Source organism: Vipera berus (genome assembly GCF_964194415.1).
Source record: "Vipera berus genome assembly, chromosome: 3".
Lineage (NCBI taxonomy): Eukaryota > Metazoa > Chordata > Lepidosauria > Squamata > Viperidae > Vipera > Vipera berus.
In genome coordinates this window covers 51,461,678-51,489,566 of record NC_138204.1, presented here as the reverse complement: position 1 = coordinate 51,489,566, position 27,889 = coordinate 51,461,678, and the positions used below count along the sequence as shown (strand labels likewise).

General features: G+C 40.0%; 1 protein-coding gene across 1 annotated transcript; it reads right to left on the bottom strand.

Annotated features, from left to right (window-relative positions):
* On the bottom strand, positions 1-27,889 carry RAB44 (RAB44, member RAS oncogene family; the record flags this gene model as incomplete). Its single annotated transcript, XM_081325460.1, has 12 exons — positions 1-1,279; positions 1,856-1,932; positions 4,889-4,990; positions 9,046-9,160; positions 10,689-10,770; positions 11,902-12,832; positions 15,873-15,891; positions 19,563-19,747; positions 21,970-22,065; positions 24,790-24,880; positions 26,712-26,858; positions 27,786-27,889. 12 exons carry the CDS (start codon positions 27,887-27,889, stop codon positions 1,192-1,194), a joined length of 2,037 nt encoding a protein of 678 aa, XP_081181586.1. The 3' UTR covers positions 1-1,191.

Here is a 27,889-nt window from a genome sequence, read left to right as displayed (position 1 = left end):
TTAAGAATAGAGTGCTTTATTTAAAGATATATGAACTACAGCTGTACATGGATATCATATACTTAAAAATGAAATTAGTAAGTGTAAAAGAAATATCATACATTATAGGCAATGCAATGCTTGCATACTGTATTATTCTTATGCCAATATTTGTCAGCACAAGGATGTCATAAACAGAAAAATACACATTATATGATATGCAGAATAGAATAACAAGCAAGAAAGATAATTTCCCCCACATTAAAATCTTCTTTACCATCAGTTTGAAATCACAGAAGACCCACCAAATTGTATTAATAAGCAGAAGAAACTTTGTATTAGAGGGGGGCTTAACTAAAGATAATACATGCTGGTGTTTCTCAAACTTGACAGCTTTAAGATGGGTGGACTTCAATTCTCAGCAAGCTGGCTGAAAATTCTGAGAGTTGAAGTCCACTCATCTTAAAGCTGCCAAACTTGAAAAAGTTCTGTAAGATGCATATGAGGCCAGCCTTTTTATTAGGTACCATACAGTAACTTCAGGACGCACTTTGGAATTTCTTCTATGTGAACAGAAACAGAGATATAAATGGGGATGGGGTAGGAGGCAACATAGCAAAATATGTGAAGTATTGTGGCTATGTGAAGAATTACAGGTGGTTCCCTCATCCAATCTCAAAGTGCAAAACCATCTTCCATTATTTCTTTCAGTAATTGTTATTTTTCTACAATCCAAAACATGTCCATAGCTCATATGAAATAAACATTTCCCCCCAGCACTGGCACTGTTTTCAATACAGTCCCTTTTATGAACATGTTAGCCACTACAGAAGAGCACAAATAATTGTCTCTGTCTCTTAACAGATATATTTTAAGGAGCAATGTAAATGACCTGTAGCATTATTATAGAAATCACATATCCTAAGCCACATCTATTGAATTAGATGACCAAATGCAGGGAAAATAGAGTTAATTTCATAACTGCTTGGCAAATTTCCAATGGAGAACAATTTGAGAATCTCAAGTGGAAAGAACAGGTCAGGGATCCAGAGTACCTCAAAGTCTGAAATCTGTAAAGTGATGACAATTTTCATCTGAGTGGCTAAACTTCCTAAACTTTAAAAGTTGGATTCAATCCAAATTCAAGAGGGCAAACAATATACACAATCACATAGTGGACACAAGTATCAACAGTCATTAGTCTTTTCCACTTTATAAACAACAACTTCTTTTATTTTTAAGTTGCACTGGCAAGTCTAGAGCCTTCTTTTTTAATTGGTCTTCCTGAGTTTTCATCAACCTATTATAAATACAGAAGCAAATAGTCTCTATATTGTTTTACATACTCCTAAAGATTTTCCAAAACTTTTGAGACCATTTAAAGTAACAGGTCTCTTTCACACAGTCTCTTAAACAAAACTTATACAGTACTCAAATTCACACACATTCTCCCCTTAAATAAAAAAATAGTCCAGCTTTAGTCACTCTTGACATTATGGGTATAATTGACATCCACAATGAATATTCAGCAAAGTTTCAGTAGGAGATGATCAGACTTAGCCCGAGGGAGGAGGTCAAGCATGTCATCAGTCTTGAGTCCCTTCGCACCCACAAGAGAATGAAGTCCAGCCCACCTTGAATTCTGTTGACTCTTATCTGCCACTAATTTGCCTTGACCATTAGTAGTTAAGATTCTTGTAGAGAGTGTTAGCATGCAATAAATTTTTATTCATTCATTGTTTCCTGATTTTTTGCACTTGACAGTTTCATTAATTCATTCACTACTTAGAAAGATCTCTGTTGCTGTAGGTTTCTGTATGAACTGTATGAGTTATTCCTGTCACAATCTAAGTAAGAGCTGGCACTGAATACTCACCTGACTAACTGTACTATGGATTCTGTAACATTGTAGCCTGAAGCAGCACTGCATTCATAAAATGGAAGTCCATACACCTGGCACAAAAAAGTAAGAGACAATGATGACAACAAACACATTTTTTTAATTGACAAATTTTACACTTTAACCCCAAAACTGAATCCAATTTTCAATCTTGCTATTTTATCTGGAAGATGGAATATCACACTGGACATCGTCAAATGTTTCTATTATTGTTTTGGATGGATTGATGTAGAGAAGTTGGGTAAAAAAAAAGGCAAGTAATTTGATTAAAATGAACCCACCTGCCAATGTCAATGAAATACAGGTACAAATGCCAATGAAGCTTCCCACTCTCCTTTTTAGCTTTTGTAGCCTGTTTTAGTGTACTGTCGACATAGGCTTATAATACTACTTTTTTTCTATTTCTCCGTGCAGAGAGTAAGTCTTGGACAAATGAATATAAAAGGGTTAGGGCCATGTCCAGCATTTGAACTTGTTTCTTACTATTGTCCCCCTGTCATGGTCCGATCATCACCTCCTGTGGTTGGTCTTCCACTATGCCACCCCCCGCTGCTGGGCTGCGGAACCGACCAGGTGGTTCCGCCCCAGGCGCCTAATGGATCCGGAACAGTTCCAGACGGTGCTTGGGTCTATACCTATCCCCCTCGCTCACAGCCCGGTAGATGCCTGGGAAAGGGCTGCCACCGAGGCGCTCAACCGTGTTGTACCCTTGCGACCCCTGACCTGGCGCAGATCCCGGTGGGCTCCATGGTTTTTTGTGGAGCTTCGGGAGATGAAGCATCGGAGATGAGGTCTAGAGAGCTGTTGGAGATCCAACCGGTCTGAGTCTGACCGGTTGCAGTTAAGAACCTTTACGAGGTCTTATCTCGCGATGAGGACAGCGAAGTCTAATTACTTCGCTGCCCTCATCGCGTCCGCAGATAATCGCCCGGCCGCCCTGTTTAGGGTGACTCGCTCCCTCCTTAATCAGGAGGTGAAGGAGGAGCCCTTGCAGGGGCGAGCCAAGGAGTTTAGCTATCATCTGATGGACAAAATCGCTCAGATTCGAGCCGGTTTGGATTCTGACTGGGCAGAGACTGACGGGGAGGAACTGAGTGGTCTAGAGAATGTTACCTGGAGTGAATTCGATCCTGTGACCCCAGATGAGGTGGACAGGATCATGAGGAGACTGAGTTCCGCCACGTGTTTATTGGACCCGTGCCCCTCCTGGCTGGTATATGCAGCCCGGGAGGAGACACGAGGCTGGTTCCAGGCAGTAATAACTGCTTCTTTGAGGGAGGGTACCTTCCCTGCCGCCTTGAAGGAGGTGGTGGTGAGGCCCCTCCTCAAGAAGCCTGCCCTGGACCCAGCTATTTTGAACAACTATCGTCCAGTCTCCAACCTTCGCCTTCTTGCGAAGGTGGTTGAGAGCGTGGTGGCACTTCAGCTCCCTCTGTTCCTGGAGGAAACTGATTATCTGGACCCATACCAATCGGGCTTCAGGACCGGGTACAGCACGGAGATGGCATTGGTTGCGCTGGTGAATGATCTCTGCCGGGCTCGGGACAGGGGTTGTTCCTCTGACCTAGTCCTATTAGACCTCTCAGCGGCTTTTGATACCATCGACCATGGTATCCTACTGCGGCGTCTCAGGGGGTTGGGAGTGGGGGGCACTGTTTTACAGTGGTTCTCCTACCTCTTGGGCCGCTCGCAGTCGGTGTTGACGGGAGGGCAGAGGTCCGCCCCAAGGCCTCTCATTTGTGGAGTTCCTCAGGGGTCAGTCCTCTCTCCCCTCTTGTTCAACATCTATATGAAGCCGCTGGGTGAGCTCATTCGTGGTTTTGGGGTGGGGTATCATCAGTATGCTGATGATACCCAGCTCTTTCTTCCACCCCGAACCAACCCAGTGATGGCCTCGACGTAATGTCCCATTGCCTGGAGGCGGTCCGGGTTTGGATGGGGAGAAACAGGCTTCGTCTCAATCCTGCCAAGACTGAGTGGCTGTGCATACCGGCATCTCAGACTAAGCAATCTTTTCCATCGTTAACTATGGGGGGTGAGGTGTTACCCCCCGTTGATAGGGCCCGCAACTTGGGCGTCCTCCTGGATTCACGGCTCAGTTTGGAATATCATATAGGAGCCATGGCCAGGGGGGCTTTTGCCCAGGTTCGCCTGGTGCGCCAGTTACGGCCCTATCTGGACCGAGATGCCCTACGCACAGTCACCCATGCGCTCGTGACCTCCCGGCTAGACTACTGCAATGCTCTCTACATGGGGCTGCCCCTGAGGACCACTCGGAGGCTTCAGCTGGTGCAGAATGCAGCCGCGCGAGTTGTGATGGGAGTCTCCTGATACTCCCATGTAACACCTCTTCTCTGCGAGCTGCATTGGCTTCCAGTTGCCCTCCGGGTGCTGGTGATGACCTATAAAGCCCTAAATGGCATGGGCCCGGATTATCTAAGGGAGCACCTGCTGCCAGCGTCAATTTCCCATCGTCCTGTGCGCTCCCACAGGGAGGGCCTCCTCGGGGTACCACCAGTCAAGGATTGCCAACGGGCGATCCCCAGGGGGAGGGCGTTCTCTGTGGGTGCGCCTGCCCTATGGAATCAACTGCCAACGGAACTCCGGACTGCCTCCGACCTTCGTTCATTTCGCCGGGACCTAAAAACCTGGCTCTTTGAGCTATCTGGTCTGGACTGAGGGGTTTAATGTTTTTAAATTGTGATTTTAATTTTTGCGGCTAGACTTAATTTAATTTAATTTTAATTTTATATTGTATTGTTTTTAAATTTTGCCTTGTAAACCTCCCTGAGTCCTTTGGGAGTAGGGCGGTATATAAAACAAATAAATAAATAAATAATTTAACATTTTGTTAAATAATTTATTAAATGTTGTATTAATATTTTATTAAATTAATCTTTTATTGATATTTTATTAAATTAATGGCAAATGTTTTCAGATTGCATCAGATTATTTTTACTATCAGTGGAAAAATAATTAAAATGATAAGAGAAAAGCAGAACCGTGTACCTTAGCCAAGTATGCTCCATTGTCTTCAGATACTCTCCTTTCCACACTACAGTCCATTTTGTTACCAAGCAGAAGGACGACGACTCCAGGTCCAGCTCCTTCCTATGAGGAAGCACAGATTTCCTCAAAGATTAAATGAAATCAAAATGTGTTGTTAAACCTTTCAACAGTAATAAAAGAAAATCTATTGGGATTAAGTTTCCTAACCATTAAAAGAAATAATATGCTCATTTATTTGGAGATATAAAATAGGCAAGATCTACTTTTAATTGCCTAATTTTTACAACATTTAAAACAAATAGTTGTTTTGACAATGGTTTACTGCATAACTGTCAATGATTTGTCTCACAACTGCATGTTTTTGCTGGTGAGTATTTGTGAGTACAAAAGAATTATTACAGCTAATAGCTTCACTATCTATCTAGTAGTCAGATATCCAGACTACCCAGATTCAATATATTTATAGCCAGGGCTTTTTTTCTCATAGAACGCTCAGAATGGAGTTCCGGCACCTTTTTTGGATGAAACCTTGTAGGGTAGGCAAGGCGGGTTGTATGACGTGTGTGAGTTCCGGCACCCTTTTCTTTTACAAAAAAAGCACTGATTATTATTATTATTATTATTATTATTATTATTATTATTATTATTATTATTATTATTATTATTATTATTAATTTTATTTGTATACCGCCCTTCTCCCGAAGGACTCAGGTCGGTGAACAGGGCAATACATGTTAAAAAGACAGAATACAAAAATTAAAAAAGATTAAACAAAGTGCCCAGAACTGTTAAATAGATTAAAACACATTTAAAAGTAATAAAAACCCAACCCCCTCCCATCAGGCCAGGCCAGCTTGTTCAAAGAGATACGTCTTTAGATCGCGCCGGAAGGAGCGAAGGTCGGGCGCCATCCAGAGCTCAACCGGAAGACGGTTCCATAAATCCGGCGCGCCCACAGAGAACGCCCTCCCCCTGGGGGCCACCAGTCGGCATTCTTTGACCGGTGGCACCCTGAGGAGACCCTCTCTGTGGGAGCGTATTGGGCGGAGGGAGGTTGATGCTGGCCGCAGGTGCTCCCCAAGGTATTCCGGACCCATGCCATGTACGGCTTTGTAGGTCAATACCAGCACCTTGAACCTCACCCGGAAGACAACTGGGAGCCAATGCAGCTCACAGAGCAGAGGTGTAACATGGGAGTATCAGGAGACTCCCAACACAACTCTCGCGGCTGCATTCTGTACCAGTTGGAGCCTCCGAGTGGTCCTCAAGGGCAGCCCCATGTAGAGAGCGTTGCAGTAGTCTAAACGAGAGGTCACGAGCGCATGAGTGACCGTACTCAGGGCATCCCGGTCTAGATAGGGCCGCAACTGGCACACCAGGCGAACCTGGGCGAAGGCCCCCCTAGTCACAGCCACCATGTGATCTTCCAAAGTAAGCCGTGAATCTAGGAGGACTCCCAAGTTGCGAGCCCTATCTAAGGGGAGTAATAGCTCACCCCCCATAGAAAGAGATGGGATATTCTGAATATCCCGGGATGCCGGTATGCACAGCCACTCAGTCTGTATTATTGCCTGAGTAATGTAATTGTATTTCTCTGAATGTGGCGAAGTTTTGCTTTATCATTTGTGAAATGCACTGTACTTTAACCACATCCATTTTATAATTATTGCTTCATGTTGCTATTTTTATTTACTGTCTTGGAATTGTTTTTCTTTTTGAGTTGGTCAAGGATTGAAATAAAGCTGATTGATAGAAAAGGGAGACCCAATGTTGTCCAAAAAGCTTCATGAAGGGGAAGCAAAAGAGGTGCTAGTTCTGCAAGTGCCTCATTTATTGGTTTCACATATAATGTTATGCTGTGATTCCTTTAGTCAAGCTTTATTCAACAAACAACAACTGAGTTTCTACAACATCACAGAATAAGCTATGTTAGTGGTTCAGATTAAGCCATAGCAGCAACTAGGACATCAACTGTTACATAGCATATTAGTGGACTAACCCTGGCTCCATGCAATATCTTTACCACCTATAGTACTAAAACAGATACAGCAATTTGGAAATCCCCTTGAAATTATGGGAGAAGCATATGTCCTTCTGTCTACATATCTAGTTTGCTATACAGTATATTACGAAATTCTAAAGCCACCATAAAGACATATGAAATAATAATGAAAGGGAGAACTTACAGATAAAATATGTCCATGCTTTAGAAACTAATAAGACATTCAGTGAAGTGCACAATAACATCAATAAGGTATATTGAAGATGGCAACTGGAGTTCTTGCAGCCCTTGGACCACCCTCAAATCTTGACTGATAAAAACTGAAATGCACTCCCATTTTACAGTGGGAAAATATGTAAGCCCTTAAATAGTTATTTCATGGTTTTAAGAATTATCACAAATAAAATGCCCCAACTCCCATATTATCCAAGTTTCACATGCCCATGTGTAAAACTACCCCACCAACTTGGTGGCTTTCAGGCTTCTCCCATAAAAATGAATGTGTCTCTCGGTCAAAAAATGTTGCCTACCCCTGATTTTTAGAATAGTAAAAGTTTTTTTAAGGAAATTTTAATAATAATAATAATAATAATAATAATAATAATAATAATAATAATAATAATAATAATAATAATAATAGTTGGAAGGGACCTTGGAGGTCATCTAGTCCAACCCCCTGCTCAGGCAGGAAACGCTATACCATTTCAGAAAAATGGCTGTCCAGTCTCTTCTTAAAAACTTCCAGTGTTGGAGCATTCACAGCTTCTGCAGGCAGGTTGTTCCACTGGTTAATTGTTCTAACTGTCAAGAAGTTTCTCCTTAGTTCTAGGTTGCTTCTCTCCTTGATTAGTTTCCATTTGTTGCTTCAGACGCTTTGGAGAATAGCTTGACTCCCTCTTCTCTGTGGCAGCCCCTGAGATATTGGAACACTGCTATCATGTCCCCCCTCGTCCTTCTCTTCATTAAAGTAGACATACCCAATTCCAGCATCTGTTTCTCAATATGTTTCAGCCTCCAGTCCCCTGATCATCTTTGTTGCTCTTCTCTGTACTCTTTCTAGAGTCTCAACATCTTTTTTGCATCATGGTGACCAAAACTGGATGCAGTATTCCAAGTGTGGCCTTACCAAGGCATTGTAAAGTGGTATTAATACTTCACGTGATCTTGATTCTATCCCTCTGTTAATGCAGCCTAGCACTGTGTTGGCTTTTTTGGCAGCTGCAGCACACTGCTGGCTCTTATTTTACTCATTTTTTATTTATTTCCATGAATACATATAATATATAAGAGATGTGCCTTTAATTCCAAAATGGAGCACTCGCTATCCATACTCAGCCTGAGTAATTAACGAGTATTAAATATTTGTTTGTTCATGGCAGTGAATCAGATAAGCTACCCTCAATTTTGAAGCGATAAGAAAATACAGAAGATTTACTGATTAAGAAGGGTGTTTTGATACCCTACAAAATTCTGTAAGGCAAGAAATAAAAATATAATCCAGAAGCACCCTAACCCATGTCTAAAAAATAAAATAACATACAAATTTCTGTGGAGATTCTCAGTCATCCAGATCATGGTTGTCTCCAAGGTGCTTTTTGAAAAGGCAACTGGATTTGGTTTTTTCCTTGAGGAAAACATTTCGCTTCTCATCCAAGAAACTTCTTCAGTTCTGACTGAATCATTCAAATTCATCATCAAATGAAGTCAGAATTGAAGAAGCTTCTTGAATGAGAAGCGAAATGTTTCCTCAAAGAAAAAAAACAAAGTCCAGTTGCCTTTTGAAAAAATACCTTTGAGATACACAAATTTTAAAGTTCTGCTCCATGACTATTTTAATAACACAATCTACCTAAAATAATTTCCAATATTTATGCTTTTAAAAGATTTTGATATTATATCTATGCAGCAGCGCTGCCATATACTTTTAGCTAAATCTTGAAACTGCATTAGAGTAACATCACAGAGATTGAACTGCAACCCTCAATGTATTTATAAAAGCAATAAAGACTATCAAAAGCAGACTATGTACAGTAACCACATAAAGCACCAACCGGCATTTTTCCAACTAAAGTGTTTCAAATTTCTGAGAATCATCATGATCAAAATTAAAAAACTGAGATTAAACAATAGAGGAATATAGCTGTTTATTGCTTACCTGGACACAGGTCAACCAGTAACGCACGTCTGTAAAACTGTATTCTGAGGTGATGTCATACATCAAAACAACTCCATCAGCCTTTCGGAAAAACTGCTTGGTGACACTATGATATCTGTCAGGAAAAGTGTCATTTTTCACAAATATTGTGTTCATACTGTACATATTGGTTCATTTGCATGATTGTGCATGAAAAAAAAACTTAAAATTTATCATACATTTTCTTTTCAATTTCTTGAAACTTAATTTAACAATTGAAATGCATTTTAAACAGAAGGGAAAAGGTTTTTAGTGTTTAGATGTTGTTTAATATATTTAATATGTTATTGTTAGAAATAGAGCAGCATGGTGGCCTAGTGGTAAAGATGCTCACTTCCCACTCGGAAGGTTGAGAGTTCAATCCTAGGTAGAGGCAGATATTTGTCTCCTAGGGCGTGAAGAAAAAAATATCTGCTGCAAACTCTGTGTGGCATCAGGAAGGGTATCCAGCCAGTAAATGCTTAGTTCCATCCAGTCACCCTGATTCTACCCTGAATTAAGGGGCTACAGGGTTGTAAAAAAGGAGCTTTGTTGTTAGGAATACGGTATACATATATGCACATTCTCTGAATGTGACATACAATATTCTGCTACACTGGTCAAGGCCCTCATAAGTACTGTGCATAGCAATTTCCTAGAGACCCCACTTTAACAGATTCTTTAAAAACCAAATAGTGGCAAATGATCAAGGTCCTGAAACCTATACAGGTAGTCCTCAACTTATGACATGGAGACTGAAATTTTTGTTGTTAATCAAATCATCACATGACTGGATCCAATTTTATAACCATTTTTAATGTGGTCATTAAGCGAATCACTATGGTTGTTAAGCAAATCATGTAGTCATTAAGTCAATCACCCAGTCGTTAAGTGAACTGACTTTGCTTATGGAAAGCCAGCTGAGAAATTTGCAACTCACAATCCTGTGATCACAAGACAAATGTTGTAAATGCATGCCAGTTGCCAAGCACCCGAGCTGAGATCATGTGGATCGCAAGGGTGGTATAATGGTTGTTACTTCAAGGATGGATTGTTAGTCAGTTTATCCAAGGTCATGGGCACCATTATTAAACAAGCAGTCCTTAAGCAGAGGACTAGCTGTAAAAAGGGAATAAGGAGCAGGTACGCTTATCCTTGAGAGAACTGAGTTATCATTGCACTTTTTAACCACTTTTCAACCATTTGATAAAGTGCCTCTATCCCACAACAAAAGATGTAGAATAATGACCTTAAATTACTGGAAGACTGGTGGGATACAAATGTTAGAAAAATCTTCAAAAGGGTATGATAGTTCAACATTGGAACTAATTACCTGTGGAAACAAATACGTTTTTATGATATGTTCATATAAGGGTTAGACAGCCTTTTGTCAGAGGTGCTACAATCTGGCTTCTTACATTGATTGAGCAATTGCACTCAGTGGCTGAAATTATGTGAATGATATGTTGATGGGACTTTCCCTTCAATAACAGAATTTGCAGTTATAAAGCCATGCAGTTCTATGAACAAACATTGTTCATCAACATTAATCACACTGGTCTTGAGTATAGTCCAAAGTCAGTTCCCCAACATTTTGTCCTTATTTTTGCAGCCTTTTATACTACCTTTCTTGCCCAGCTGTGTCCCACAGACGTAAAGCAAAGCATTGGCTATCCAAAAACAGGTTTTTGATCCGATAGTCCATTCCTACAGAATACAATGCAATCATTTACAATAAAATTCAAGTCAAGCCTCAGGCTGGCTCAGACAAAAGAAAACAAGGAATGCAAGCAGGAATTTTACAGGTAAGAGTAGAATATTGAAGATCAGTCATTTTGCAGGCATTAATAAAATCAAGGTTTTTTTTACCTAGCATTGCTATTTGCAGGCAGAGAATGACATTGGATTTTCTTTCATGTTAACTATACCAATAAAAAGGGGGGGAAATAGAACCTTATGCAAAATCCTGTCAGGAGGCATGAGGTAATGTGGAGAAGATACATATCCTGCCTATGTTTTCCTTTAAAAGTGTATATAGTTCAACTAAGAGTATGGTTGTGCAGTCCCATTATAATACCAGGAAGGAACAACATTAGACATACAGTAGAAAAAGTAATGCTTTCCATTATTGATCAGAAGCCCTACTTAAGTAACAGAAGTACTGGGTCAAAAGGAATTTGTCAAGCTGTCTCTGCATTATTTATACAGCACACTGTAAAAGGGCCACACTGTTTGGAAGATACCTCCAGTATACATAAAGCTAGTTATCTCTAAAGGGACCCTGACAGAGCCAGTAGGAAGAGGTGGAAATAGAGACAGCATTAGTAGTTGGCAATATTCAATAGATACCAAAGGCTTCCAATTCAGAAAGTTGCCTCTTTGTAAGCACAACCCGAGCCCATTTTTTAAAAAAAAAAATCCCAAAAATCTGTTTTTCTTCAAGATATTCAAGGAGTTGTTTAGCTCCGTATCTAATTTGTATCTTTTCTTTAAAATTTGTATCATTTCTTTTTTTAAAAAAATCCTGCTTTATTATAGAATAGTTCCAACTATTCTATATCCCAACAGTTATTTGCATCCTCTTGGGTTATATTTCAATAACAATAAAAACAACTATTATTATTGCTGTTATTAATGTAATATTACATCAAAATGACACTTGCTGTCATTTACTGGTCATCTGGATTTCTGCAACCCAAATCTGATAGTCCTGTTAACAGAGGACTAAGTCAAAGCAAAATCAAAGAAACAAATAAACCACTAAAACTAAAGTAAAAGACTTTTCAAAAAGAAAAACCTATACATTTATCACATGATTTTCAAGCACATGATTCATACCTATAGTTGCAGTCACCTTTGCTTCAAAAGAATCATTTTGAAACCTGTTTAAAAAGGAAGTTTTGCCAACATTAGAGTCTCCTACAAATAGCACGTTATAAAAGTGATCTGGATGAGAATACAGAATGGCTGTGTCTTTAGAAGTTTCTTTATTCATTTGGCAATCACAAACTTCTGTTCTAACACTGGTTTCTTCATTAAATTCTGCAATGACCTCTTGATTCTTCTTACACTCAGATGGACCAATCCATCCTTCTCTCCTATCTTCTGATGAGTACATCTCTAGCCTTTCAGCAAGTTTTGTGTGCATTCCTGGTCCAAACATATTCTGTAACTGACTGCTTGGATTATGCCCTGCAGGTAATTTGTGCAGAGCCTCATTGGACAGAAAATACTCTGATGGCACATCTTTCAGTAGAGGAAGTTGAGTCTGTGATACATTTCTATCTAGAATTTTCATTTTTGCAGACTGGTTTGCCACACCTTCATCAGTGGATAGGTGTGGAACCTGAATGGTATCATTATGTTTTAAAACTTTCTTTTTATGTTCAGGTTGAATGACCTCTTCTAAAACTAGAATCCCACTTTCTATTGGGCTTTTCTTGTAGTCACTGACCTGTATTGCCAAGTCTGAATAAACAAAAGGCTGAATCATGGAAGTAAACCTTTCTCTCAGGGTAGGCTCTGTAGTTTTGACTTCCTTTCTGAATTTAGAAAAATTAGCTGTCTTCATCTCCAGATCTTTGACTTGTACATGAACTGGTCCTTCTCTAAAACGATCTCCTGCTTCTGATATAGGTTGATCACTAGCTATTTCAGAAATTCTATTTTGTATAGCATTGTTTGTTGAGCATCCTTTTATTGGAGACAGAAGCATTCCATTTTGTTGCATATCTTCATGATGTTTAATATGATCCAAGGATTCTTGCTGCTGAAAACCAAAATCATATATTTCTTGATAATGGGATCCAGACATTTTGCTCAGTGCAGCAATAGCCTCATTCAACTCTTTAAACAAAGAATTTTGATCTGCAGGCTCCTGTGGAAAGTATTGATCTTCATCTATAAAAGGCTCTATCAAAGGGTCCTCTTCAGTTGAAATCACTTTTCTACTGGCTTCTACATCAGGTTCAGTCGTTGATGTCACATCATCAGATGTCCTGTCACATCATTAACAATACAAAGAAAAATAAATGACTGCTCATAATGACACAGATCATAGAGCTTACTGAATTTTAGTGACGCAAAACTATCTACCAGAAATATGGGATTCCTATATGCATTAAATATATTTTAGCTTGCCCATTATTGAATGAGTCTAGGTTCAACTCCACCTTGGCATAATGATAAAGGGAGTCCTTGAGTTACAACGGCAATTGGGACCAGAATTTCAATTGCTAAATGATGCAGTTGTTCTGTTCAGCTGTAAAGCGCAGTGTCACATGGCCCCATCACTTAGCAACGGCAATGCCTGGCACATCATTAAGTGAAGTTCCTAGGGCATTAAGCAAGCATCATCTCACAATGTCTATGGAGATCCTCAGTCATCCAGGTCATGGTTGTCCCAAAGGTGCTTTTTTCATGAATCAACTGGACTTTGTTTTTCTTGAAAGATGGTGGGGAATGGGAGGATTTATACTCTTGTCTGCAAGGAATATAAACCCTGCCATTCCCCACCATCCAGTCAGAGCTGAAGAAGCTTCTTGGATAAGAAGCAAAACATCTTTTTAAAAAAAACAAGAAGTCCAGTTGCCTCATGAAAAAAAACACCTTTAGGACATCAGCTCACAACTTTCTGCCTATTTTCAAAATCAGTGGGGAAACCTGTAGAGAAGCCTACAAGTCCCAGGAAGCTCAAAAGCAGGCCAGTATACAGGTAGGTGTCTGCTGTCAGGTGGGAGAAGGAGCAAGGGGGTGTATGAGTAGCAGGGGAGGCATGGCACAAGTGCAGGGATGTTTTGGGTGGCTGCTGCTAGGTGGGAGAGGATACACAAGAGTGCACAAGTGGCAGGGGAGGCATGAGGCAAGCACAATGCTCAGAGATGATGACTGAGGGGACATGAGTGGTTGGGGAAGCACAATGTGAACATGAGGCTCAGGGACAGTGTGAAAGGATATGTGAGTGGCTTGCAAGGCTCAAGAGCAGAAAGGCTGGAAGAAGGTATGTAAGAGAGGGAGATTTCCCCAAGCAACTTGCAGTCATCCCTTCCAGCTTCTCCATTGACTTTGTGGGGAACCAGCAGGAAAAGTTGCAAATAGCAATCACATGACTTTGAGGACCAGCCATAACTACCACTTCTTCAGCACTATCATAACTTCAAAAGTGGTTGTTAACCAAGGAATATCTGCATTTACCTTTATTAGTATGGGGGAAAATAGCTTCTACTTTTTTACCAGCAGCAGTAGTAATCAGAAGTTTGGAGCCCAGATCACCAAGTAATAATTTTCTGTACTGAAGGTAGATATTCGCTTTTGCAAAAGATTCATTTGATTAAAAGAAGTTTTCTTTGAGGGTTTTTTGGTCTGTTATATAGCACATTCTGAATGGCTTTTTCCTTTGTTCTCTAGCACATGAGTTAATGGATAATGGAGGGAAAAGAATTCAAATTGGGTTTTAAGTTCTTAAATACACCTGTCACTTCACTCTTGCCTTAGAAGCTCCTGACCCCACCAATACTGGAAACTCTTCTTTTCCCTTCTATCCTACCTTCATGTAAAAGCTGTAATAGATGCGTTTTGGCCCTTACTGTTGTATAGAGCTATCCATTTTATCCTCATTCAGAATGTATTCTATTTTCACCTCCTGTTGAGAGCAGATCATCTCATTTAAATTCACAGGATCCTCAGAAAAGGAAGAAAGGAAAGAAGAAAAATATTAAAGATTAATTCTGTATTTGGTTTTGAAGGAAATGCTAAATACTATTCAACATGATCTACTACTGCGACTTTCCCAGTTTCTAAAGAGACAATTCTGTTGTTGTTGGTTTTTTTTCATTTTTGACGTGGCAGGAAACAATGGGGAACAAAGGCAAAAAAGCACAGCTCCAGGGCTTATTTTAAGAGCAGAGCAGCAATATAATCTTTCACTAAATCAAAGTGTTTCACATACATTCCTTTCCCCAGCCAGTGAATCAAACTTTTAAACTCTATCATCATTTATAAGAAAATAGCATAAAAGAAAATTATTTATTTTCCAAGCTCTTCTATCAGAAGCAATTTCTATAAGAAAATACTGTACTTAACATCTTCAGTGGGACATTTCATTTCTCTGCAACGTATCTGGATTTGTTGAAGATTCTTTATTAAAGCTTTAAAAAAAATCACTCATGAAACTAGGAATAAATAGCATACTATCAGATTAAATTTACTTGCTGATAACTATGTATAGGATTGAAAATCATTTTGGAAATAATAAATGAAACCACGAAGTATCCATGTGAAGAATTTCTAGAGTAGCACAGCAGTAGAGGAAATCAAGTAAAACAAATACTTTTTGAACTTTACTGTAACTTTAATCTTTAAACTTTATTGATTACAGCTACCAAAGATAGGCATAACATAAAGTTAGATATGTACTTCAGACAAATTTTTAAACTAGTTTTATTTTTTCAAAAAATAAGCAAAATAGCTAAACAACACTCTGTACACCCGATGAATTAATTGTAGACCATAAAAGTTTATGCAGAAATAAACGTGTTAATCTTTAAACTTTTAAGAGCTCTTAAAGAGATATTGCCTTGGATGCTCCAATAAGATTGGAGTTGTTTTATATAATTTTTTAAAAATTGTTAACTATTAAAAGACAATATAGAAGTCAGCAATATAGAAGTTACATTAATAAAATGTACTTGCTGGGGGTTTTTTTCTATCAAAGCTACAAAGATGAAAGATGATAAAAACTGTTATCCATCCATCTACCTACCTGGATCACTGAATAAATCTTATATAGCCATACACAATAATTAACTTACCAGGGAATCTATTCTGCTTCTAATGAAAGGACACAAAGCAAACAGTGACTCATAGAGAAACATAGGAAATGAGGCTTTGTGAAAGAAGTTGTGTCCTATGAAATTCAATGATCAAATGAGCTGCATTGGTTACCGGTTGTCCTCCGGATGAGATTTAAGGTGCTGGTACTTACCTTTAAAGCCTTACATGGCCTAGGCCCGGGATATTTGCAGGACTGCCTGCTGCCGGGAACGACTTCCCATCGCCCAGTGCGCTCACACAGAGAGGGCCTCCTCAGGGTGCCATCGGCTAGACAATGTCGGCTGGCGACCCCCAGGGGGAGGGCCTTCTCTGTGAAAGCACCAGCCCTGTGGAAACAACTTCCCCTTGAGCTTCGGACGGCCCCGGATCTCCGGTCCTTTCGCCGCGGCCTTAAAACATTCCTTTTCCATCAGGCTGACCTGGACTGTCGATAGGGATTTTTAAAATGTTTTTAAATTTTAACTTATTAATTTTAATTATTTTATTGGGGCTGTTAGTTTAATTCTTTTTAACTTTGCTGTATTTTTATTGTTGTTAGCCGCCCTGAGTCCTTCGGGAGATAGGGCGGCATATAAGTCCCACAAATAAATAAATAAATAAATAAATAAATAAATAAATAAATAAATAAATAAATAAATAAATAAATAAATAAATAAATAAATAAATCTTAGATTATTATCAGAAAGCCATTCTCCAATATTAACTCAGAAGAAAATATTGGTGTCAGCAATGAGCAAACAGTACCTGTACAGAGTGAGGAACCTTGTTGGCGTCTCCCTCCCTTTGTCTGTCTCTGCAAAGAGAGGAAGGGACATAGCACAGGGTTTTCCATTTCTTCCATGCACCTTTGCAAATTGTTTCAGTAGAGATATATACCTGATAGCAGGAATGTAAGTCAAAACTAATAGAATAATGTATGCGGAGAATGGAAATACAAATGATGGCGCAAAGAGAAATGGGTGTTCTCTCAAGAGATCAAGGAAAAGAGAATACAGCTAGTCTTTGACCACAATTGTGCCCCCTTGTTAAAAGAGAATTTGTTAAATGAGTTTTGCCTCATTTTACAACCTTTCCTGCCACAGTTAAGTGAATCACTGCAGGTGTTAAGTTAGTATCAAGGCTGTCAAGTGAATCTGGCTTCTCCATTGACTTTATTTGTCAGAAGGTCGCAAAAGGTGATCACATGACCCCAAGACACTGCAACCGTCATAAATATGAACCAGTTGCCAAGCATCTGAAGTTTGACCATGTGACCATGGGGATGCTGCAACGGTCATAAGCATGAAAAATGGTCATAAGTCACTTTTCAGTGCTGTTGTAACTTCAAACAGTTACTAAATGAACGGTTGTAAGTTGAGGACTACCTATAATCACACCGCAGCCCTAATAACTTTGCCCTGTAAACCGCCCTGAGTCCTTCGGGAATAGGATGGTATATAAAACTAATTAAATAAATAAAAATAAATAAATAAATAAAGGTTTTTCAAAAACAGAACAGCCTTTGGACATTTATTTCAAGGCATATTAAGGGTACTAGTACAATTAAAATGCTCTTCCTCCTGCCAAAACTCCACATGCTTATCCCAACTTTTTGTGGAAAATTACTGGGGAATGCAACTGAGCTGTTCTGTGCTCACCAAGTTACCAGGTCTTGATGCTTGTGGAGCAAATTAATGGATACTGATGGGAGTAGATGTTCTAAGGATGCAAGGACTTGTCCAGAGAGGGAAAAAAACCAAGCATTTCCATCAGGTAAGAACTGCTTTATTCAGTCTGTTTTCTGTGCACCTTAGCCTTTCTTCCAAAGACATATGCACTTGTTTTTCACATTATTTGTCTGAAGTACAGAGTATATAGCCGTGCAGATTTTATGGAGAGAATAGTGAGAATAGAGATGCTTCTACTTCACTATTGCTTCAGTTCATTTCCTACAAGAAATTTGAAAATGACCTTTCATTGTCTTCCCTCCTACCCACTAAAAAAATCCTGAGAACAAAAAAGCAAAAATCACTGTCCTATGGTTAAAAATCCTGCTGCAGGAGCAGCAAGGAAAAAAAACACCATCTCAATTCTTCCAAACTTTTGCACACAGTTGATCTCCTGCCAAGTGGTGTAGGATGATCGGGTACAGAGCCAATCCAGGAGCAGCAGGGAAAAAAAAACAGAAGCTTCACGTGGAAGTGTCTTAAAACAGCATAAAACAAAAATTAACAGTGAATAAAACATTGTGGAGCTATTAAAATGGTCAAAAGAATTTGAAAGACTTTCCCCACAAGCGTATCACATAAGGCAGTAAACTGACTTGTAGCAGTGTGTTTTTCGTAAGAGATCCTAAGAAGAAACTTAGATTATCAGTTTATGGTCTAGACTGGGGGCCTTCAAACTTGGCCCTTTTATGTCTTGTGGACTTCAACTCCCAGAATTCTCAGCCCTGGTCTATACTCTAATTCTCAACAACTTTAAGATGGGTGGATTCCTATTCCTAGAAATCCTTCCCATGTATTCCACCCATCTTAAGTTGCTGAAGTTCAGAAATTGGTCTAGTCCAGCCTACCACAACCTTTTCATCCTGTAGGGACCCTCAAGATAATTTCAAGTCTCAAAGAAGCCTTTCATAAACATTGCAAAGTATACAAAAAGTTCCCAGCACAATTCACTTCTAACCTATACATTTCATGGGTTTTACAACATTTACAAAAAAACAGCACCAAAATGGCAGGTGGACAGCTGAATCATGTATTAGCACTGTGTGGCAAAGTTCAAAACAATTTTTTTAAAAATCGCAGCCTCTCATGGAAGCCCAGTTGACAAAAGCTGCTTCTAAAGACGAGAGCAAAAGTCCCTCTGTATCCTTTGGCCCCAAAGTATGTCGTGATCCATATTAAAATCAGCAGGGTTTTAGTTAATTTGGAGCTCTTGAACAAAAGCAGACCTAGGTGTGCTGCTGGGCCTAGGCAGCAAGGACCCGCGCTCTGAATCCAGTTTTCCTAGCCCAGTGAAGTAAAAACACAAGGGTGGGAGATGCAGGAAGGTCATGGTCCTCAAAACTGATGATGTTACTCAACAGAGAGAAAAGATATGATATAGGCATCATATAGCATGAGTGGCCAGTGCACTATGCATAGAACATAGAATAATAGAGTTAGAAGGGACCTTGGAGGTCTTCTAGTCCAAACCCCTGCTAGAACAGGAGACCCTATACCAGGGGTGTCAAACTCAATTTCATTGAGGGCCGCATCATCATTGTGGTTGCCCTCAAGGGGCCGGGTGGGTATGGCCAGGGTAGGCGTGGCCTACTGGGTGGGCGTGGCTAGAGTGCGTATGGCCTACTGGGTGGGCATGGCCAGCTCTACATCGTTCGCATCAAGGGTGCCTATGGGGGCCTGGGCAGGAGTGGGACAGATCTGAGGGTCTCTGGCAGAAGGAGGGTCTCTGGGCCAGGGCCAAGGCAGTGGGGGCCGTTCCCTCACTGTTTCCAGGATGGCTTCGTGGGCCACATGAAACCACTTCGCGGGACGAATCCGGCCCCCGGGCCTTGTCTTTGACATGTCTGCGCTATACCATTTCAGACACATGTTTGTCCAGTCTCTTTTTGAAAGCATTTGGGACCAACTGAAATGTGCTGACCTTCTTCCAAGGCAACCACTCATACAATTATTAGGACTCACCTGCCTTCACTGTACAATTGGGATATTCTATCCTTCATGACATCCAGGCATGTTTCAACCTTTTGAAGCTGATGGAGGGTTTGCTGGAGCTGATTTTCAAGGCTGCTCTTGATTTGTTGCAGCTGCTGGGCTTGGGCGCTGGCCACCAGTTGTTTCTCTTTGAGCCTGAGCAACTGAGTTTCAAGCTGAGAAATAAGAAAAGTCCAGTAGAGCAGTACAACAAGTTCAGTCTGGTGGTTAAGACCAAAAGACTGAAAGTCCTAATCCCGCCATAGCCATGGAAATCAACTGGGTAACTTTGGGCCAGTCATTCTCTCTTAGCCTGACCATTTCACAAGGTAATTGTTGTGGGGCAAATAAAAGAAGGAAGAACTATTATGTCTGCTGCCTTGAATCATTGAAAAAAAAAACATAATAAAGGCAGGATATAATTTTTTAGCCGGCTCCAGAGGCAGAAATAGAAGGAAAGCTAGTGATGCTGCCACCTTGGGGTCTTCTTACAAGAGAAACCTGATAGACTTCAGCTACATGCCCAGAGAGGGGGCTTAGTTCGCGTAGGGCTTAAGGCTTGGGGAAGGACAACAAGATTAATGAAACAGCTGGCACCTTTCCACGCTCCCCCCAGGAGCCTCATGTCCACCATGAGCTACTGTGATGCTGCCTTTTCCCCCCTGCCCTGCCCTGCCCAACTCAGTTCCTGTTCACAATTGGGTGTGCCAGCCTGAGCTGGGAATAGATAGCAAGCGAATGGCAGGGAAATGAGAAGCGTGTGTGTTGGGGGGTGGGGGGGTGTTCAGCTGCTATTCCACACTTGTGACTTCTCTGGCTTCTCACTTTCTTCACCTTCTGAGCATCATAAGTGGTTGTGAAGCAGGGGCAGGGAAGAAGTGGGTTTATAATGCCCTACTGGCCTTTCTCCCATCCATCCATCCACCTTTAATAACCACATTTGCCTTGGACACAGCAAGCCCCACTTGTCAGGAAGGGTCTTCTGCAACTGTTTTTACTCTCCCGGACCAGAATCTTGGTTGGAAAAAGACAGATGGCGCTCCACCCATTTGAAATAACATCGATTCCCTCCCCACACACACTTTTTTTTAAAGTGAAATCTCCTGTGCATTTAAGAACTGGGAAAAATAAGCAGATTTCATTGTCTCCCGCAAACAAAGAAATGGAAGGGGCGGGGAGAGAAAATGCAACTGTTGGATGTTGCTGGCTGTGACACAGTTAAAGCCAAGAAAAATGATAAAGCAAACTAATTTGAAAAGTATTTGTTGTATCTGAAAACCGTTTTTCTGTCTGTTCAGAAAGTGGGCCTGGAAGTAAGCTTCCATTGGAAACCACCTTTGACCTGTCTAAAACTCCTCCAGGAACCACTAGGGACCAAGGGGCTGGGGTTGGGCAGAGGAAGAGGTAATATTACTAAATATCTGAGAATGAGTATTCTTGAACTAAGGCTAAGCTATCCGTATATTTATTTTTCTTCCATGTTGCCACCTGGCACAACTCTGTTCCATAGATAAACAGACCTCTTCAGTCTTGTGACCTCCCAAAGGACTGCAAGTTGCATAATTTTCACCCAATGGGGAATGCTGAGTGTGCAATTTCAGAATTATGAGGTTGCGCTCCAGCTGTAATTGCAGGCAGCAAATTGGACGCAGGCAACAAAAGCTCAAAAATACCAGAATAGTTTCAAGAGACACCTCCCTATGGTATTTCAACCTGTCCAAGAGGATCTAGAAGGGAGGTCTCCCTCTGGATTCTAACACCAATGAAGTGTCATCATCAAGGGCCACCAGGGAGAGGTGGGTTAGTTGCTACCTCCATTGGAACAACATCTCTCCTAAGCTCAGGCTGTCACCAACCCTGCTGCTTCATTAAAGCTATTAAGCCCTGAGTGTTCCAGAAGGCATTCAGGGGTGGATGGGATTGGGCCCCTCCTACGGTAGTGTATGTTATGTTCTTCGGTTTGTTTGTTATTCTTGGTAGTTCAAAGGAAGAGTATTGCTTTAATCTTGTTACTGGAAAGTAGGAATATAATCTGCTTGCTTGGAGTCAAAGTTAAAGAAAGTTAAAGCAGGTAAGAGGCCTAAGTAAATAAATATTTCATAGCAGGCTTCCAAAGTGATGTCCCCTTCTGCTTGCGCTAAACAACAACCACTGTTTCTGCATAAAGTTGAAAGCATTAGGATGAAAACAGCAGCTTCAGAAGGATGGTTTGAAACCAAGGATAAATTTCCAGGAGATGGCGCTGCTTCTGTTGCAAGAAATAAACTCTCATTAAGCAAGATGCCAACATAAAGTATATTTCATCTGAAAGTGAAACAATGCCCCAGTGCTGTGAAAGATTGAAGAAGTGGTTGCAATCATATGCTCTTGCTTACTTCATCTCACACTGATATTTTACCTCTTTTTGAACAATAAGGGAATGCTGGATTTCCTGTTCTCTAACATCCAATTCTTGCTGCATCTCCATGTAATGCAGCTGGCTCCTGGCTTTACTCTGCAACAGTAAATTGTAATGAAACAATAAGGTTGCAAAAAACAACAACAACCCAACAACCAACAACCCTAATACATTTCTATACATGAAGCTTGTCTTCTGTAAGTCTGGCTTTGAAGAGAAAGTTGTCCTATACCTTTGGAGAAATTGCCAGAAATTCAGGTTTCTAGACAGACTGGCAGCCATAACTTTTCCATGATCATTTACTCTATACCCATCCACTCTTGTTTTGTATTCTAGTACCCATGGCCCTCTCTCTGGATTTCACTGTTTTATTTTTATTTTTTTAATTTTAATTCCATTTATATCCCGCCCTTCTCCGAAGACTCAGGGCGGCTTACAAGCTTAGCAGTAGCCTTCATTCTATGTATATGCCTGCTTATTAGGGCTTTCACACACACCCCAAGCGGCATTATTACAAAGTCAGCTTAGGGCACCCATCCCAAAATATGTTTACAATATTTGGAGTTCCCCACTGATACTTCCTTATTATGTATGTATGGTGCCATTGTAGCAATATAACAATACACAAAGATCATCTATTCACTAATCAGTAAGCACATAGAAGAATATAAATAAACCCTAGAATGGATAAAATGTATAAGGTAAAATTGATTGTTGGGGGCAATAAGCTGACTTTGTAATAATGCCGCTTGGGGGGGGGCGAAAGCCCTAATAAGCAGGCATATACATAGAATGAAGGCTATTGCTAAGCACATTGATTTGTGCTTTAGATTGTAAGCCGCCCTGAGTCTTCGGAGGGACTTTAAATGGGATTTTAAAAAAAATACTGGAAGGTACCACATGACAAATTCAGGATATATTCCAGAAAATAGACAGAAGAGTAAGGAAAAGCTTACAGCTTCTGCTTTCTCCTGCTAATTTCTGTCAGATGTTTTAGAGTATAGGTAGTCCTCAACTTATGAACACAATTGAGCCCAAAATTTCTGTTGTTAAAGGAGACAGTTAAGTGAATTTTTCCCACTGCAATTGCTGAGTTAGTAACACAGTTGTTAAGTGAATCTGGCTTCCCCATTGACTTTGCATATCAGATGGTCGCAAAAGGTGATCACATGACCCCAGGGCACCACAACCATCCTAAATATGAATTAGTTGCCAAGTGTTTACATTTTGATCACATGACCACGGGGATGCTGCAACAGTTGTAACTGTGAAAAATCATCATGTCACCTTTTTCAGTGCTGTTATAACTTTGAGCAGTCACTAAATGGTTGTAAGTCGAGGACTATAGTCATATAATGTATGTGGCCCTTTCCTTCTAATTTGGAAGGAAAAAATGAAAGGAACTAATGCACAAATACATATTTAAAAGAACACAGAAAAAGAGGGAAAGGGAGGGACCCTATAAGTAACAGGATACAAGTACCTAAGTAACAAATTTGTGCTCATCCCAAGGATCATGTCTGCTTTAGCTAGAAGAAAAGAAGCTACTTCTGGCTTTACAGAGTCCTTATATTTTTACTGCTTCAAGCTAGGTCAGGGGAAATGTGGAATGACTATTTCAGGGTAAGGAAAAGATTTGTATTTTTGTACTGTGTCTTCCTACAGTACAAGAGAGGGAATCCATAGTCTTGAGACATTACAAATGGCAGTTCCCATCATCTCACTCCCTTACATGTTGAGAATTGCTATTTTTCTGCTGAATGTGAAGTTATTAAACATTTATAATACAATGCATAAATCCTCTAACATAGAACCAGTACTTCTGAAGCAGAGGCAACTTAGTTCTGAATGCCCTTCTGGGGACACTTATTCTCTTCCAATTTTTTGGATATTGGGTGCTCTGATTTTCCTGGACCTCTCATATTATAAAGGTAAAGTAAAGGTAAAAGGTTCCCCCGCACATGCGTGCTAGTCGTTTCCGACTCTAGGGGCCGGTGCTCATCTCCGTTTCAAAGCCAAAGAGCCAGCGTTTGTCCGAGGATGTCTCCATGGTCATGTGGCCGGCATGTCTAGACGCCAAAGGCGCATGGAATGCTGTTACCTTCCCACCGTACTGGTCCCTATTTTTCTACTTGCATTTTTACGTGCTTTCGAACTGCTAGGTTGGCAGAAGTTGGGACAAGTAACAGGCGCTCACTCTGTTACACGGCACTCGGGATTCGACCCGCCAAACTGCCGACCTTCTGATCGACAGGCTCAGCGTCCTAACCCACTGAGCCACCGCGTCCCTTTCTCATATTATACATTTATTTAATTATTATAGCCTGCCCCAATCAAAAGATAACATAAATCAAAATATAAAATTGTATACAAATATAAACCAACCCACCAGCTGCAAAGTAGATACTGTTAACAATGAAATAAGGTTGAAGGCTTGAAGGAATAGAACTATGTTAAATCTATTTTCAAAATACCCTGAGAAAGGAACTTTATAAACACTGCTGGAGCTTAGGAATTCTAAAATGGGGGGGAAAGGGTTGGGAGGACTGACAAGGAGAAGGCCTGGTATCTCATCCATGTCCCTTAAATCCTTATAGGCCTTCCTGAGATGTCCTTATTGGATGGCCAGATTCAATTCTGCTTCTGTAGAAGAGGAAGATAAAATACACCCTTGCTTCCAATTATTATATAGGAAAATAATCCTAGATTAGGATGTTGCAGGTAAATTTGCCCAAAGTTATTGAGAAAGGGCACATTTTTTAAAAAAAAGGAAATAAACCATACATTTTGGGAACTGGCATGGTTCAACTGGTCACCTACCTCATTCTGCAGTTTTTGTTTCTCCCTTTCAATTTGCTGCTCCATTTCCTCATATAGCTTCTGCACCTTCTTATTGTGATCAGATATTTGTCTAGCAGAGTGCCAATAAAAAGATGTTAAGGGGTATTTATGCACATAAAGAGACTCTTCAACTGTTACTACTCTCAGTTACGCTCAATCTGCCCAGTAACTAATTTTACAGGAGGACCGTTCTGTAACAAATACACTAGCACAACCTCACCAGTTCCCATAAGGTAGAGAGACCAGAGGCCATTGGCATACCACTAGGTCTTCTACTGCTTTTTCTTATCTTTTCCAAAGCAGCCTTTCCCACTATAGTGATTCGCAGCTACATTGGGATTATCACTCACAGGTGTTGCAACAATTCTGCAGAAACCCATTTTAGAGAAAAGTATCTTAAGGAAACAAAACCATCCCTGGAGTCTCTATTTAACGTTGTTTACTTTGTTAAAACTAGAGGGTCATCTATGCCAATGTGGAAAAACAATACTCATGAAAAATATGACCCCAAGCATTTGCAGCTATCAATAATGACTTCTAATTCCCAATTATTAACTTCTTCTCTCCACTGCACCCAATTATAGTTTACATGAGGAAAACGTGGTGCACAAAACACTAATCCCTGAACTCAAAGTTTTCTAATCCCAGGTGTATGTGCTGACCTCACGTAACATACTGAGTCAAATCCAAATAAACAATGCCATGCCTCAAAGCAATATGTCGGTTCAGCAATTATGCATCAACTCTCCTAACTGTGGCTTCTCTCACAAATCATAGTTCAGCAAAATATGCAGGATTTGTTTTTGGTTTTTTTATTAAAGAGTTTTACAAAAACAAGATTTTACAATATATCCCCAAATCCCCCCCATCCCAAACCCGCCCACTTCCCCCCCCCCACTTCCCAGAGCTAAATACAGGATTATAGTTATAATAATCATATTCTAAATAAAAATTATGCATAATATACAATTAACCAAATTCATAATGTGCTTTAACTCCCCTTTAACATAGATACATACGAAGTACCAACACTAAGATCAATAACAATATCCCTCTACAATCTACTCATAAGCTAAATGGAACTTTTTAGTCCCATATTTATTCTGAATATAATCTATCCATCTCCTCCAAATGAAATATATCTTTCCTGTGAATGATCTTTCAAGTAAGCAGAAATCTTAGACATTTCTGCAAGATTCGAAACTTTAAACACCCATTCTTCTATAGTAGGCAAACTATCCTTCTTCCAATATTGTCCCACCAGTAACCGTGCTGCTGTTATCATATTCAACATCAAATTGGTTTCTTTAACATCGCAATCTACAACAATACCCAATAAAAACAATTGCGGAGAAAACTTTATCTTTCTCTTAAAAATCTTTTGAATGTTCCACCAAATTTTAATCCAAAAAGCTTTTATATTTCTACAAGTCCACCACATATGAAAATAGGAGGCTTCTAAACTACCACATCTCCAACATTTAGACTGTAAGTTAGGATACATGTTGGACAACTTCTTGGGATCCATATGCAGGATTTGTGAACTGGGGCTTTGCCTCTTGATATTTTTGAAGCTAAAATGCCTGCCCTCTTCTGATGTAAGCATGTTTCCTACATTACAAGAAGCAATGGTTTATTTTAAAAGCAACAGCCGTTGTAACATGCTCTGCTGTAAGATATGATTTACAAATCTAATGACTATATTTTGCATATCGCACTACTCATCAACAAATCAACTACCACAGCTTAGTATGTTATGTAATTCAGGTACTGAGGTTTGTCTTTTTCCCCCCGCCTTACAGTTCCATAGTTACTTTTCCTGGAATTGTGTTGCTTTCCCCATTTTAAAAATCTGTTAATGAAAACACATCCCATATTTCCACTGCTATACAGTGACCTACATTTTCAGCAGTAACCGTATCTTCTCTTTTTCATGCATAGCTTCCTTGATCAAGTGTGTCATTTTAGCCAAGAACTCCTTCAGATTTCCCAACAGATGTGGTTCTGCTTCCCAGAGCTGCACCCAGATCTTCCATATTTCTGACCTGCTGTACAAGAGGAGAGTTTATTGCTTCCTGGTCAGTATTCTGGTTCAATTACTTTTATTATATTAGCTTATCCCTGTTCTAGTTGAACATGAATAAATCACCATGGAAATGTGCGTTAAGGCTGAAACGTTTCTGTTGCCAGCATTGAAATATCCTTATTTCCATATAAATTGTCTTGGAAGTGACTCATTTACAGGTAAGTCACAAAAGATCTTGGGTAAATGAGATATAATAATATATATGCTAACTTGATTTCGATCATATCAATTGACAAGTGTTATGCTTGCTGCTGGTACTTGGTGTTCCACACAGCTGGAGATAACAGCCTGAAAAATATGCTATAAAAACACATAGGGATACCTATGAAGATAAATGGGATATCTAAGGATAGAGGGCAGTAGGAGTTACATAAACAAGGAAAATATTTCTACCAATGCTAAACCAAGCAGCTAAAACTAATTTTGCTGGAAAATCAGAAACAGATTTTGCACCTGATTGATAGAACTTGCGAGTTCTAGTAAACAAACAAGTGCCAAAACTCTTATATTTGTCTATCCTTTCTGTAGAGGGTCGTTTTCCCTTTCCCTAAGCACCTTATTTTTCAGATGCTTAGGGAAATTTAATTTTGCATCTTCTTTGGCTAAAATTGCATGGCCCAAACCCAAGGCTTTGCTATCAGATTTCAAGACCGCAATCAAGGAATTTATAGAGATCCTGAAAAATGGATGGAGGCAAGATATTCCTCAGTCACCTTTCCTGTAACGCTTACATGATTACTAACATCACCTTCCACCATTAAGGCTCTTATATTAGTTTAACTTGTTGATTTGTATTAAATCCATTTCTCTTTCACTTGTTCCCATTCTGCTTCCGTTTATCTGTGAGAGTCAGTGTTCAACAGATGTAAAGTTATCATATTGCTCTTACTCTTCAAAGACATTATCAGCTCCCAGCTGGTTAATGAAAGACTCAAAATGTTTTTTCTCCTCACTATTAATTTCCTCCAGGGACAAGGTTGAAGTTGCCTTCAT